The sequence below is a fragment of the Salvelinus fontinalis genome, chromosome 30 (genome assembly GCF_029448725.1).
Source record: "Salvelinus fontinalis isolate EN_2023a chromosome 30, ASM2944872v1, whole genome shotgun sequence".
Lineage (NCBI taxonomy): Eukaryota > Metazoa > Chordata > Actinopteri > Salmoniformes > Salmonidae > Salvelinus > Salvelinus fontinalis.
In genome coordinates this window covers 13,007,486-13,024,043 of record NC_074694.1, presented here as the reverse complement: position 1 = coordinate 13,024,043, position 16,558 = coordinate 13,007,486, and the positions used below count along the sequence as shown (strand labels likewise).

Here is a 16,558-nt window from a genome sequence, read left to right as displayed (position 1 = left end):
GTTCGCGGAAAATTAACACAGTGAGAGGACGTTTCTTTTTTTGCTGCGTTTTAAGTCGTGATTTTGACTCAAAAGGTTGGTGACTACTGTTCTAGAGTTTTCCCTGTTAACACTATCAACGTTTCCCTATACTGTGGTAATTGTGATCGAATCAACGCAATATTAGCCACTTTCAATGCAACATACCGAAACAAAACGAACTATGCAAGAGATTTTGTTGTAGGCAGAACGCATCGGAGTAGGATTCTATTGCATTGACACGCATTACTCAGCCCGTATTCTTCACAGACCGGTGTGGCATAAACAATCAGAGCTGCAGTAGGCCTATTGTAAATACAAATAGACCATTGCCATACATGGATCTGTGCCATTTACTTTGAACTGGACTGTGTTTACAGTATGAGCGATCGTGAGTAGATGTACTTGTTTGGATATCAATGCGAGAGGTGCATGTAGGCATGTGCACATTTTGTTCATATTCTTTGCTAGTTCGTGAGTTATTAGCACAGTTATAGATAATTTGTAGTCAGCAATAGGGGTGTGATTGCTTCCTACTTTTCTAGACCCTTTAAAAAGTGAGTCAGGTAAAGACCTTTTTTTGTCTCAAAACACAACACTGCCCCTTTAAGACAAAAAAAAATCTATTAATCTGACTCACTTTTTAAAGGGTCTAGAAATGTAGGAAGCAATCACTCCCCTATTGCTGACTACAAATGATCTATAACTGGGCTAGAGTAAGCTAAGTAACCTATAGGCAGAGGGTAGCATAATTTGTCTGATTCTCTGTAGTAATGGTATGGGAATAATAAGGAATTTTATTTTGTAAAATGGTTTCTTGTATCAAACAAGTCAACCACATTTTCATTCACCTCCTTGTCTAAAGGACAAGTGGATAAACAGGTCAATGTCAAGCCCTGCAACTTAAAGCGGGTACAGCCTCAGTGTTCACAGTAAACGCTCAATGGAAATTGCACCCGAATTTTCACAACGTTCAAGTTTGCACTCAGCAGACTTGAAATTTGCCCAGAGCCTAATTTTTTTTGAGGGAACATTGGTTGTATGGTGTGGTGGTAATGTGGTGGTAATGTGGTGGTAATGTGGTGGTAATGTGGTGGTAATGTGGTGGTAATGTGGTGGTGTGGTTGTGTCCTGCAGGTGCGAATGAGGACAGAACAGACGTGCGTCTCCTCCCCTCCTCAGAGTCCCAGCACCACAGACGCCAAGCCTGGTGAGAAACCTGGCTATTTCTCTCTGCATCTCTGTCTCGGTTTTTCCTCTCTTTCCCCCTCTCATTTTTTTTCTCTCTCTATCTCAACCTCTCTCTCATTCTTCTTCCCCTCTCTGTCTCACCTTCTCCTTGGCATCTGGGCTAATATAACTACACTGACTTTTCTGAAAATAGCCAGACCAGAAAGGGGTGCAGTGAGTTGTTGTTGATGTACATTTCTGAACATCGTGTCCAATCGCTTTAGGACATGTTCCAGTCCTGCCCTCGGATACACCTCCAATTAGGATGCATCACAAATGACACCCTAATTCCTATGTAGTGCACTTCTTTTGATCAGGGCCCATTGGCCTCTGGTTTAAAGTAGTGTACTATATACATGGAATACGGTGCCCCTTTGGGATGCATACCTGTAGGTGGAATCTACGTGGAAACAGATCACAGCAGGTCGTAAAGAAGAGATACTAGTTTAACGAGCGTGGGCCCTTTTAGCCCTTATCTCTCTCCAGAGGACAGAGCCATGTCATAAACTCAGTCTGTGAGTACAGGCAAACTACCTACATGTACATACTACCTCGACTAACCGGTGCCCCCGCACATTGACTCTGTACTGGCACCCCCCTGTATATATTGTTATTTTTTACTGCTGCTCTGTTACTTTTATCTCTTATTCTTATCCGTATTTTTTTAAACTGCACTGTTGGTTAGGGCCTTGTAAGTAAGCATTTCACTGTAAGGTCTACACCTGTTGTATTCGGCACATGTGACTAATACAATTTGATTTGAGGCCCACAACCATCCCAGGTAATGATGTGACATATATTTGCCTACCTCCTTTTGAAACCAGTTCTAGCATGATGTCTTGTCATGCACATTACTCATCGATCCATGTGTGTCTCCAAGGTTCAGTGTTCTCAACTGTTCTGTGTTTTTGTGTGTATTTGTTCTGTTATTGTTCTAAGCTGGGTTGTATGGTTTGACACATTTTTACACTGCTCTACTCTGTTCTATACTATTCTAATTAGTTGAAAGCAATTCTGTAAGGGTATGTGTGGTACCAAAGTTCCCTCTGGGAAATTATTATTCTACTCTGCTCTATATTACAATATGCTGTCGTCTATAGCAGCGCTTCCCAAACTCGGTCCTGGGGCCCCTCCTGGGTGTACGTTTTGGTTTTCGTCCTAGCACCACACAGCTGATTCAAATAACCAACTCATCATCAAGCTTTGATTATTTGAATCAGCTGTGTAGTGCCAGGGCAAAAACGTGCACCGGGGGGGGCTCAATCATGCTCCTGGACCGAGTTTGGGAAACCCTGGTCTATAGTAGGCCGTAAGGGCCCTGGTCAAAAGTAATGCACTATATAGGGGATATGGAACCATTTAGGAACCTGAGCTCAGATTAGTATAGAGGGGACTGTAGTGACGTGGTGTGGCATGCAGCATGGAAGGAGGAAATTAGGCAGGTGGGAGGTGCTTGGATCTGATGGTGTCAAAAACAAGACATTCTGTCCGCCTCCGTCCCAATAACATCTTGTCATCTTCCGGATGGAATCCCAATAACATCTTGTCATCTTCCGGATGGAATCCCTTGTCAGAATAATGTTCTTCAGAGCGCTTTGGAATGATGATGAGTGGTGTTGTCTGGCTGCTGGATGTTCTGTGTTGCTCAACATGCTAATGATCAGTTGACACAGAGGTGTGAATAATAGCACATAGGTTTCCTTCAAATGTTGCTCAACATGGTAATGATCAGGTGGTGCAGTAGTATAATCAGATATGACTCCTGTGCACACGTTTACTACATTTAGCTGTTTACTACATTTACCTGTTTACTACATTTACCTGTTTACTACATTTACCTGTGTACTACATTTACCTGTTTACTGCATTTACCTGTGAATTACATTTACCTGTTTACTACATTTCCCTGTTTACTACATTTACCTGTTTACTACATTTACCTGTTTACTACATGTACCTGTTTACTACATTTACCTGTTTACTGCATTTACCTGTTTACTACATTTACCTGTTTACTGCATTTACCTGTTTACTACATTTCCCTGTTTACTACATTTACCTGTTTACTACATTTACCTGTTTACTGCATTTACCTGTTTACTACATTTACCTGTTTACTACATTTACCTGTTTACTGCATTTACCTGTTTACTACATTTCCCTGTTTACTACATTTACCTGTTTACTACATTTACCTGTTTACTACATTTACCTGTTTACTGCATTTACCTGTTTACTACATTTACCTGTTTACTACATTTACCTGTTTACTGCATTTACCTGTTTACTACATTTCCCTGTTTACTACATTTACCTGTTTACTACATTTACCTGTTTACTACATTTACCTGTTTACTGCATTTACCTGTTTACTACATTTACCTGTTTACTACATTTACCTGTTTACTGCATTTACCTGTTTACTACATTTACCTGTTTACTACATTTACCTGTTTACTACATTTACCTGTTTACTACATTTACCTGTTTACTACATTTACCTGTTTACTGCATTTACCTGTTTACTACATTTACCTGTTTACTACATTTACCTGTTTACTACATTTACCTGTTTACTGCATTTACCTGTTTACTACATTTACCTGTTTACTACATTTACCTGTTTACTGCATTTACCTGTTTACTACATTTACCTGTTTACTACATTTACCTGTTTACTACATTTACCTGTTTACTACATTTACCTGTTTACTGCATTTACCTGTTTACTACATTTACCTGTTTACTGCATTTACCTGTTTACTACATTTACCTGTTTACTACATTTACCTGTTTACTACATTTACCTGTTTACTACATTTACCTGTTTACTACATTTACCTGTTTACTACATTTACCTGTTTACTGCATTTACCTGTTTACTACATTTCCCTGTTTACTACATTTACCTGTTTACCTCAATTCACCACTTCCAAAATTTAAATTTGTAGTAATAATAATAATAATTTGATAGGCCATTTAGCAAAAGCTTTTATCCAAAGTGAGTTACAGTCATGCTTGCATCCATTTTACGTACGGGTGGTTCCAGGAATTGAACCCACTATCCTTGCATTGCACGCACCATGCTCTACCTACAGAGCTACGGTGGACTGTATCTGTTTGTCAGAGGACTGCCTCTGTCTATCCTCTTGTCGTGAACTTGGTGGATTTTTGAACAGATGGATTGTGTGGAAGGCTGCAGTGAAGCCGAGCCGTCCATCAGAATCATTTCCCTCACCGTTCTTTCCTGTTTTTTTCATCTCTAATTATCTCTCTCTCCAGAACCTGTTTACAGCTCACCTGTTCTCACTCTGACTAGACCTGTCTGTTTACAGCTCACCTGTTCTCACTCTGACTAGACCTGTCTGTTTACAGCTCACCTGTTCTCACTCTGACTAGACCTGTCTGTTTACAGCTCACCTGTTCTCACTCTGACTAGACCTGTCTGTTTACAGCTCACCTGTTCTCACTCTGACTAGACCTGTCTGTTTACAGCTCACCTGTTCTCACTCTGACTAGACCTGTGTGTTTACAGCTCACATGTTCTCACTCTGACTAGACCTGTCTGTTTACAGCTCACATGTTCTCACTCTGACTAGACCTGTCTGTTTACAGCTCACCTGTTCTCACTCTGACTAGACCTGTCTGTTTACAGCTCACCTGTTCTCACGCTGACTAGACCTGTCTGTTTACAGCTCACCTGTTCTCACGCTGACTAGACCTGTCTGTTTACAGCTCACCTGTTCTCACTCTGACTAGACCTGTCTGTTTACAGCTCACCTGTTCTCACGCTGACTAGACCCGTCTGTTTACAGCTCACCTGTTCTCACTCTGACTAGACCTGTTTGTTTACAGCTCACCTGTTCTCACTCTGACTAGACCTGTCTGTTTACAGCTCACTTGTTCTCACTCTGACTAGACCCGTCTGTTTACAGCTCACCTGTTCTCCCTCTGACTAGACCTGTCTGTTTACAGCTCACCTGTTCTCACTCTGACTAGACCTGTCTGTTTACAGCTCACCTGTTCTCACTCTGACTAGACCTGTCTGTTTACAGCTCACCTGTTCTCACTCTGACTAGACCTGTCTGTTTACAGCTCACCTGTTCTTACTCTGAAATGACAAAGGGCTGAATTGAGATATGCTTGTGTAACAGACTTGTGTATAAAGTGGGATTGTTCCCATAAAGTGGGATTGTTCCCATAAAGTGGGAATATTCCGAATAATATGTGTAATGTACCTTAAATTCTGATTTGTCTCAGAACGTGACAAATCTCTCTTTCTCTCTTGCTCTGCAAATCTCTCTCTCTCTTTGCCTCTGCCTCTCTCTTTGCCTCTGCCCCTCTCTCTGCCTCTGCCCTCTCTGCCTCTCTCTCTGCCCTCTCTGCCTCTCTCTTTGCCTCTGCCTCTCTCTTTGCCTCTGCCTCTCTCTCTGCCTCTGCCACTCTCTCTGCCTCTGCCACTCTCTCTGCCTCTGCCTCTCTCTCTGCCTCTGTCTCTCTCTCTGCCTCTGCCTCTCTCTCTGCCTCTGCCTCTCTCTCTGCCTCTGCCTCTCTCTTTGCCTCTGCCTCTCTCTCTGCCTCTGCCTCTCTCTCTGCCTCCGCCCTCTCTCTTTGCCTCTGCCACTCTCTCTGCCTCTGCCCTCTCTCTTTGCCTCTCTCTTTGCCTCTGCCTCTCTCTTTGCCTCTGCCTCTCTCTTTGCCTCTGCCCTCTCTCTTTGCCTCTGCCCTCTCTCTCTCTGCCCTCTCTGCCTCTCTCTCTGCCCTCTCTGCCTCTCTCTCTGCCCTCTCTGCCTCTCTCTCTGCCCTCTCTGCCTCTCTCTCTGCCCTCTCTGCCTCTCTCTCTGCCCTCTCTGCCTCTCTCTCTGCCCTCTCTGCCTCTCTCTCTGCCCTCTCTGCCTCTCTCTCTGCCCTCTCTGCCTCTCTCTCTGCCTCTGCCTCTCTCTTTGCCTCTGCCTCTCTCTTTGCCTCTGCCTCTCTCTTTGCCTCTCTCTTTGCCTCTGCCTCTCTCTTTGCCTCTGCCTCTCTCTTTGCCTCTGCCCTCTTTGCCTCTGCCTCTCTCTCTCTGCCCTCTCTGCCTCTCTCTCTGCCCTCTCTGCCTCTCTCTCTGCCCTCTCTGCCTCTCTCTCTGCCCTCTCTGCCTCTCTCTCTGCCTCTGCCTCTCTCTCTGCCTCTGCCTCTCTCTTTGCCTCTGCCTCTCTCTTTGCCTCTGCCTCTCTCTCTGCCTCTGCCTCTCTCTCTGCCTCTGCCTCTCTCTTTGCCTCTGCCTCTCTCTTTGCCTCTGCCTCTCTCTTTGCCTCTGCCTCTCTCTTTGCCTCTGCCTCTCTCTTTGCCTCTCTCTTTGCCTCTGCCTCTCTCTCTGCCCTCTCTGCCTCTCTCTCTGCCTCTGCCTCTCTCTCTGCCTCTGCCTCTCTCTCTGCCTCTGCCTCTCTCTCTGCCTCTGCCTCTCTCTCTGCCTCTGCCTCTCTCTTTGCCTCTGCCTCTCTCTCTGCCTCTGCCTCTCTCTTTGCCTCTGCCTCTCTCTTTGCCTCTCTCTTTGCCTCTGCCTCTCTCTTTGCCTCTGCCCTCTCTCTTTGCCTCTGCCCTCTTTGCCTCTGCCTCTCTCTCTCTGCCCTCTCTGCCTCTCTCTCTGCCCTCTCTGCCTCTCTCTCTGCCCTCTCTGCCTCTCTCTCTGCCCTCTCTGCCTCTCTCTCTGCCCTCTCTGCCTCTCTCTCTGCCTCTGCCTCTCTCTCTGCCTCTGCCTCTCTCTTTGCCTCTGCCTCTCTCTTTGCCTCTCTCTTTGCCTCTGCCTCTCTCTTTGCCTCTGCCTCTCTTTTTGCCTCTGCCTCTCTCTTTGCCTCTCTCTTTGCCTCTGCCCCCTCTCTCTCTCTCCTCCATTTTATAAGCTTTTCTTTTTCAACATGTATATGCAATAAATGTAATACATTTGTCATAAAAAACAACAACGTTATGCGTTATTATACCCAGTCACTGGTTCACTTGGTTACCTGTCTGTCTCCCTCTACCCAGAATCCTCCCCTGTATGGCAGCCAGTCAGCAGTCACGTACCACAAAGGAAGTGCTCCCTCAGCTCCATCTGTCGCCTCAAACTGGAGAGGCTGGAGCAGGTCAGTGTGGAAGCGTGTGTGTTTATCAGGGTGTAATGGTTTAATGTATGTGTCTAAGAATTAGAGTATGTGTATGGGAATGTTTATAATTGTGTGTGTGTGTGTGTCTGTGTGTGTACTGTACGGATGTGGTTTGACATTAGGGTCATTGTATTGATTGTGTTGATTTAGCCTCATCCCTGCAGAGACACTGCTCAATAAGCTATTACTGCTGCTGGTCTGTCATGTGCTCTGGCCTGATTACACTGCACCATACAGCCAACGTGTGTGCTCAGTGTGTTCACTGTGCATTGTCCGAGCTGCTCCAATCATTCTCCCACGACATCATGGCAATATCGATATTCAGTATTCACATCCAGCATGCTTAGTCACGCTAGGTGTGTGTGTGGTTTACTAGTCTGTGTGTGTGGTCATATTTAAGAGTATGGTGTGTGTGTGTAACTCTGTGTGTGTTGCCAGGCTCTGGATGCATTGGGACTGAATCCTACAGAGGCACAGAGACAGACGTTGAGGGCCAGACTACAAACAGACCCTGCTGGGACAGTGGCCTACGCAGGTAAGACTACACTTCCCCATAACCTTACCTGACCCTAACTCTAACCCTGCTCTGACAGTGGCCTGCACAGGTAAGACTACACTTCCCCATAACCTTACCTGACCCTAACCTGCTCTGACAGTGGCCTACGCAGGTAAGACTACACTTCCCCATAACCTTACCTGACCCTAACCTGCTCTGACAGTGGCCTAGGCTGGTAAGATTACACTTCCCCATAACCTTACCTGACCCTAACTCTAACCCTGCTCCGACAGTGGCCTAGGCTGGTAAGACTACACTTCCCCATAACCTTACCTGACCGTAACCCTGCTCTGACAGTGGCCTGCGCAGGTAAGACTACACTTCCCCATAACCTTACCTGACCCTAACTCTAACCCTGCTCTGACAGTGGCCTAGGCTGGTAAGACTACACTTCCCCATAACCTTACCTGACCCTAACTCTAACCCTGCTCTGACAGTGGCCTAGGCTGGTAAGACTACACTTCCCCATAACCTTACCTGACCCTAACTCTAACCCTGCTCTGACAGTGGCCTAGGCTGGTAAGACTACACTTCCCCATAACCTTACCTGACCGTAACCCTGCTCTGACAGTGGCCTGCGCAGGTAAGACTACACTTCATCAAAATCGAGCCAATTTTGTCTTTGCAGCTGGCCCATCTAGTGGAAACCGCTCAGTTCTGCCTCCAGGGCAAGACAATGTACGTTTAACCCTGATGGCTGATACTTATCCTAAACACATGCACATCCTTCAAAAGTCTTAAAAAATATTTTATTAATTTATCTGATTTAAAGGCCTTAACATGTCTCAAATTCAGTTTTCAAAGGTATTTTAAAACACGACAGACATGGCTACAGGGTTTCTGTTATGTTGTGCCTGTATCACCATGGCAATAAAATAATAAAAGACAATTTGATAGACAACAAAACGAATTAGAGCTGGGACGAGAAATGGAAATAACCAGAACCAACATTGCCCTCTTACCGAAGCAATTTTCCTTATGTTTGTGATTAGGCTTCAGAGCGTTCTTGCAGATTGTTTAGTTGTAAAACCATTATTTGGTCAACAGTAATGTGCATTAACCTGCTTCCTGCAATGAAAGTATCTGCCCTGTCTCTGTTTCAGTGCTGGCTCTCATTCCCTCTCCCCTTTTTGCACACAGAGTGAAGGGAGAGATGCGTTCTGTGAAGCACAAGCATACAGACAGTTGAGCAACATTTTGAAATGTAATTCCCGGGAAAGAGAGTTTTTTTTTTAAAACAACTACTGTTACTGTTGTTAAAAAAGAGGAGAGTTTCATATTCATGTGAGTATAACAATTATTTCTCATCGATCAATATAGAGGATGTAACAGCACTTTAAAGATGGAGTATATAATTGAGATGATACGCTAGCAGAACGGAGCCGAGAGCACCATTTGCGGTGAATAGCCTACATCAAGAGCCTATATGGGCCTACCAATGTAACATTTTTGTAGGACATTTACTGTGAGATCAATTGCATTTCTATCTAGCAACAATATCATATTTAGAGTGAGCAATCTAGCTAGTGTGTTTTGAGTTCTAACTTTCACAGGTGGTAGGCCTAAGTTATGTGGCAAATAGCCGAGGCCCTAGGCCAATATGCACAAACATGTAGGCAAATTAATCTCTAAAGGGCCAAAATTATATCTGATCATTCTGGATCCTATATTGACATGTTGCACATCAACGTATCCATCACGCATTCCCTGAACATGTTAGATGATAGCTAACTTCTTTCAGTGGTCGGTGCCCTTTAAGATGAGGGACAATGATTTATTTTATTTTATGTATGAGCATGGCCTTGTTTCTATTACATTCAGATGACATTCACCCAGCTCAAATTTTCCCTGCACCCATCATGGGGTTTCTACAACCTAGCCTATGAATAAAAGTTTACATAGAATAGAGTTTTAAAAAAATACTGTATTAACATCCAATGAGATTAAAGCATTGACTTTAGTGATCTTGTTCTCTCTAACCAATCTTTCTTTCCGTCTACTTTCTAAAAACTCTATTCAATTCACTGCACAACACACTGACTACACCCACTTGCTCTCCAATGATTAATCATTGGTCCAACAGTTGCAAATGTTTCTATTGGACAAATTCAGGCATGTTTATCCCGGTTTCATTCTGTTTTCTTCCGTTTTTAAGAAACAGTCGGTTGTCAGGTCATAGTCAACATATCTACTAGAACTAACGTGTTAATAAACTCGCTACAATCATACAGTACGGTGTACAGTCAGAAAGCAGTTTAGCAGTTACACTGGTGGCCCCAGTGACAAATTAATCAAACAAAAGCTTACCTTGACTTGGAAGAGTTCCAGTGATGGATAGCCATAGCCAACTAGTTGTTTTCCCACAACAATTGCATCCCTCTCTGTTTGAGCTGGTTGTTTGAGCCCCGTGTAGCTCAGTTGGTAGAGCATGACGCTTGCAACGCCAGGGTTGTGGGTTCATTTCCCACGGGGGGCCAGTACAAAAAAAGTATGAATGTATGTACTTGTAAGTCGCTCTGGATAAGAGCGTCTGCTAAATGACTTAAATGTAAATGTAAATGAGTAGTCTAAACTAGCTAACTGCTAAATACAACCAAATATAGCTATCTCTCTCTTGCTTCTCCTTAATTGTGAAAGAAACTGTTCAACTATTGTCCTCTCTTTGAGTCAACTACTCACCACATTTTATACAGTGCTAGCTAGCTGTAGCTTATGCTTTCAGTACTAGATTCATTCTCTGATCCTTTGATTGGGATCGGAACATCCTCTGAAAGTTGTCATAATTACTGGAAGTTGTCATAATTACATAATTACTAGCTGTCCTCCGGCTACACCATGGTGCTACCCTATAGAGTACTGCTGAGGCTACGGTAGTCCTTCATTGCAAAACAGTGTGTTTTAATCAATTATTTGGTGACATGAATATACACTGCTCAAAAAAATAAAGGGAACACTTAAACAACACAATGTAACTCCAAGTCAATCACACTGTCCACTGTCCACTTAGGAAGCAACACTGATTGACAATAAATTTCACATGCTGTTGTGCAAATGGAATAGACAAAAGGTGGAAATTATAGGCAATTAGCAAGACACCCCCAATAAAGGAGTGATTCTGCAGGTGGTGACCACAGACCACTTCTCAGTTCCTATGCTTCCTGGCTGATGTTTTGGTCACTTTTGAATGCTGGCGGTGCTCTCACTCTAGTGGTAGCATGAGACGGAGTCTACAACCCACACAAGTGGCTCAGGTAGTGCAGTTCATCCAGGATGGCACATCAATGCGAGCTGTGGCAAAAAGGTTTGCTGTGTCTGTCAGCGTAGTGTCCAGAGCATGGAGGCGCTACCAGGAGACAGGCCAGTACATCAGGAGACGTGGAGGAGGCCGTAGGAGGGCAACAACCCAGCAGCAGGACCGCTACCTCCGCCTTTGTGCAAGGAGGTGCACTGCCAGAGCCCTGCAAAATGACCTCCAGCAGGCCACAAATGTGCATGTGTCTGCTCAAACGGTCAGAAACAGACTCCATGGTATGAGGGCCCGACGTCCATAGGTGGGGGTTGTGCTTACAGCCCAACACCGTGCAGGACGTTTGGCATTTGCCAGAGAACACCAAGATTGGCAAATTCGCCACTGGCGCCCTGTGTTCTTCACAGATGAAAGGAGGTTCACACTGAGCACATGTGACAGACGTGACAGAGTCTGGAGACGCCATGGAGAACGTTCTGCTGCCTGCAACATCCTCCAGCATGACCGGTTTGGCGGTGGGTCAGTCAAGGTTGTGGGGTGGCATTTCTTTGGGGGGCCGCACAGCCCTCCATGTGCTCGCCAGAGGTAGCCTGACTGCCATTGGGTACCGAGATGAGATCCTCAGACCCCTTGTGAGACCATATGCTGGTGCGGTTGGCCCTGGGTTCCTCCTAATGCAAGACAATGCTAGACCTCATGTGGCTGGAGTGTGTCAGTAGTTCCTGCAAGAGGAAGGAATTGATGCTATGGACTGGCCCGCCCATTCCCCAGACCTGAATCCAATTGAGCACATCTGGGGCATCATGTCTCGCTCCATCCACCAACGCCACGTTGCACCACAGACTGTCCAGGAGTTGGCGGATGCTTTAGTCCAGGTCTGGGAGGAGATCCCTCAGGAGACCATCCGCCACCTCATCAGGAGCATGCCCAGGTGTTGTAAGGAGGTCATACAGGCACGTGGAGGCCACACACACTACTGAGCCTCATTTTGACTTTTTAAGGACATTACATCAAAGTTGGATCAGCCTGTAGTGTGGTTTTCCACTTTAATTTTGAGTGTGACTCCAAATCCAGACCTCCATGGGTTGATAAATTTGATTTCCATTGATCATTTTTGTGTGATTTTGTTGTCAGCACATTGAACTATGTAAAGACAAAAGTATTTAATAAGAATATTTCATTCATTCAGATCTAGAATGTGTTATTTTAGTGTTGTAACGGATTTCTAGCTCTTCCTCCTCCTCAGACGAGGAGAGGCGAGACGGATCAGATGACCAATATGCAGCGTGGTAGTTAGACATAATGATTTATTTAAACAAGACAAAAAACGAACTATACTTGATACTAAACAAAATAACAAAACAAATGTAGACTGACCTGAACGTAAGAACTTACATGTAACGAAGAACGCACGAACAGGAAAAAACAGACTACACAAAAGAACGAACGTACAAACAAACCGAGACAGTCCCGTGTGGCGCGACAAACACAGACACAGGAGACAACCACCCACAACAATCAATGTGAAAACACCTACCTTAATATGGCTCTCAATCAGAGGAAATGAAAACCACCTGCCTCTAATTGAGAACCATATCAGGTCACCCTTTACCAACATAGAAACACATAACATAGACTGCCCACCCAAACTCACGCCCTGACCGACTAACACATACAAAATAACAGAAAACCGGTCAGGAACGTGACATAACCCCCCCCTCAAGGTGCGTACTCCGAACGCACCACCAAAAGTCTAGGGGAGGGTCTGGGTGGGCGTCTGACCACGGTGGTGGCTCAGGCTCTGGGCGAGGTCCCCACCCCACCATAGTCAATCCCAGCTTCCGTATTCCCCTCTGAATGACCACCCTCCTATTCCACCCACTTCATTTAAAGGGTACTGTCAAGATAAGGGGCAGCACCGGGATAAGGTGCAGCACCGGACTGAGGGGCAGCACCGGACTGAGGGGCGGATCCTGGCTGGCTGGCTCTGGCGGATCCTGGCTGGCTGGCTCTGGCGGATCCTGGCTGGCTGGCTCTGGCGGATCCTGGCTGGCTGGCTCTGGCGGATCCTGGCTGGCGGCTGGCTCTGGCGGATCCTGGCTGGCGGCTGGCTCTGGCGGATCCTGGCTGGCGGAAGGCTCTGGCGGATCCTGGCTGGACGGCTCTGGCTGGTCCTGGCTGGACGGCTCTGGCTTGTCCTGGCTGGACGGCTCTGGCTTGTCCTGGCTGGACGGCTCTGGCTGGTCCTGGCTGGACGGCTCTGGCTGGTCCTGGCTGGACGGCTCTGGCTGGTCCTGGCTGGACGGCTCTGGCTGGTCCTGGCTGGACGGCTTTGGCTGGTCCTGGCTCGGCGGCACTGGCTGGTCCTGGCTGGACGGCTCTGAAGGCTCGGGACAGACGGGCAGCGCTGGGCAGGCAGACAGTTCAGACCACGCTGGGAAGGCAGACAGTTCGGGCAGCGCTGAGCAGGCAAGCAGCGCAGGCGGCGTTGGGCAGACGGCCGACTCTGACCTGCTGAGGCGCACAGTAGACCTGGTGCGTGGTGCCGGAACTGGAGGCACTGGGCTGGAGACACACACCACAGGGAGAGTGCGTGGAGGAGGAACAGGGCTCTGGAAACGCACTGGAAGCCTGGTGCGTGGTGTAGGCACTGGTGGTACTGGGCTGGGGCGGGGAGGTGGCGCCGGAAATACCGGACCGTGCAGGCGTACTGGCTCCCTTGAGCACCGAGCCTGCCCAACCTTACCTGGTTGAATGCTCCCCGTCGCCCGCCCAGTGCGGGGAGGTGGAATAACCCGCACCGGGCTATGTAGGCGAACCGGGGACACCATGCGTAAGGCTGGTGCCATGTAAGCCGGCCCAAGGAGACGTACTGGAGGCCATATATGTAGAGCCGGCTTCCTGGCACTTGGCTCAATGCCCAATCTAGACCTACCAGTGCGGGGAGGTGGAATAACCCGCACCGGGCTATGAACACGTACAGGAGACACCGTGCGCTCTACTGCGTAACACGGTGTCTGCCCGTACTCCCGCTCTCCACGGTTAGCCTGGGAAGTGGGCGCAGGTCTCCTACCTGCCCTCGGCCCACTACCTCTTAGCCTCCCCCACGAAATTTTTGGGGTTTCTTCACGGGCTTCCGTGCTAGCCGCGTACCTTCATATCTCCGCTTCTGGGCTGTGGCTGCCTCCTTCTCCTCCCCAGAGCGGCGATTCACTCCCACCTTAGCCCATGGTCCTTTTCCTTCTATGATTTCCCCCCAACTCCAGAAATCCTGCAATCCTTGTTTCGTGGACCACTGTTCGTGGTCCCGCTGCTTGGTCCGGGTTTGGTGGGTGGTTCTGTAACGGATTTCTAGCTCTTCCTCCTCCTCAGACGAGGAGAGGCGAAACGGATCAGATGACCAATATGCAGCGTGGTAGTTAGACATAATGATTTATTTAAACAAGACAAAAAACGAACTATACTTGATACTAAACAAAATAACAAAACAAATGTAGACTGACCTGAACGTAAGAACTTACATGTAACGAAGAACGCACAAACAGGAAAAAACAGACTACACAAAAGAACGAACGTACAAACAAACCGAGACAGTCCCGTGTGGCGCGACAAACACAGACACAGGAGACAACCACCCACAACAATCAATGTGAAACCACCTACCTTAATATGGCTCTCAATCAGAGGAAATGAAAACCACCTGCCTCTAATTGAGAACCATATCAGGTCACCCTTTACCAACATAGAAACACATAACATAGACTGCCCACCCAAACTCACGCCCTGACCAACTAACACATACAAAATAACAGAAAACCGGTCAGGAACGTGACAAGTGTTCCCTTTATTTTTTTGAGCAGTGTATTTAGTTTGGTTTTATCTAAAAATATATATATATATTTTTATGTTTAACTTTTTATTGATATGAAATTCATGGTCCTTCCTCCTCTGCGGAGCCTCCACGGACTTCTTTCATCAAATCAAATCAAATGTATTTATATAGCCCGTCTTACATCAGCTGATATCTCAAAGTGTTGTACAGAAACCCAGACTAAAACCCCAAACAGCAAGCAATGCAGGTGTAGAAGCACGGTGGCTAGGAAAAACTCCCTAGAAAGGCCAACACCTAGGAAGAAACCTAGAGAGGAACCAGGCTATGGGGGGTGGCCAGTCGTCTTCTGGCTGTGCCGGGTGGAGATTATAACAGAACATGGCTAAGATGTTCAAATGTTCATAAATGACCAGCATGGTCAAATAATAATAATCACAGTAGTTGTCGAGGGTGCAACAGGTCAGCACCTCAGGAGTAAATGTCAGTTGGCTTTTCATAGCCGATCATTGAGAGTATCTCTACCGCTCCTGCTGTCTCTAGAGAGTTGAAAACAGCAGGTCTGGGACAGGTAGCACGTCCGGTGAACAGGTCAGGGTTCCATAGCCACAGGCAGAACAGTTGAAAGCAGCAACACGGCCAGGTGGACTGGGGACAGCAAGGAGTCATCATGCCAGGTAGTCCTGAGGCATGGTCCTAGGGCTCAGGTCCTCCGAGAGAGAGAAAGAAAGAGAGAATTAGAGAGAGCATGCTTAAATTCCCACAGGACACCGGATAAGACAGGAGAAGTACTCCAGATATAACAGACTGACCCTAGCCCCCCGACACGTAAACTACTGCAGCATGAATACTGGAGGCTGAGACATGTCTTACTTAGAACAGGAAAAACTCAGTCGAGAGCCATTCACTTAGCTACCTTGCTCCTAAGTATAGCCATTTGATACCTGATTCACTGAATGAGGGAATTATCTTTATTCGATTTTTTGTTGTAGGCTAATGTTCTATTGTTATATTATAAACTGGTTCAAGCCCTGAAAGCTGATTGGCTGACAGCCGAGGTATATTTGACCGTATACAACGGGTATGACAAAATATGTATTTTTACTATTATTATGTTGGTAACCAGTTTATAATAGCAATAAGGCATTTTGGGGGGTTGTGATATACGGCCAATGTACCACAGCTAAGGGCTGTGTCCTAGCACTCCACATTGAACAGCCCTTAGCCGTGGTATATTGGCCATATACCACACCCCTCATGCATTATTGCTTAAGCATAATACCTCCAGGAGAGCTACTGGGTGTGCAGGCTTTTGTTCCAGCCCTACTCAAACACCAGATTCTACAAATCAACTGCTCAACAGGACCTTGTTAAGCTGACTCAGGTGTGTTTGAGCAAAAGCCTGCACACCCAGTGGACTAGCTCTCCAGATGGAGAGTTGAGCACATGCCTTCTATACAGTAACAGTGCTGTATATTTTTGACTTCTAGGCATATTTTCACAGTGGTAATGTGATGGTATTGAGTATCATTATACTAAGCTGGTGTTGGTAT

General features: G+C 46.4%; 1 protein-coding gene across 1 annotated transcript in view; it reads left to right on the top strand.

The window, feature by feature from the left end:
* LOC129828645 (syntaxin-binding protein 4-like) overlaps window positions 1-16,558 on the top strand; it is a 122,646-nt gene that overhangs the window by 36,772 nt on the left and 69,316 nt on the right. The window contains exons 11-13 of the mRNA XM_055889741.1: window positions 1,156-1,228; window positions 7,255-7,352; window positions 7,812-7,908. Of these exons, the coding sequence (XP_055745716.1) occupies window positions 1,156-1,228; window positions 7,255-7,352; window positions 7,812-7,908 (268 nt within the window). The remainder of the gene's footprint in view (window positions 1-1,155; window positions 1,229-7,254; window positions 7,353-7,811; window positions 7,909-16,558) is intronic.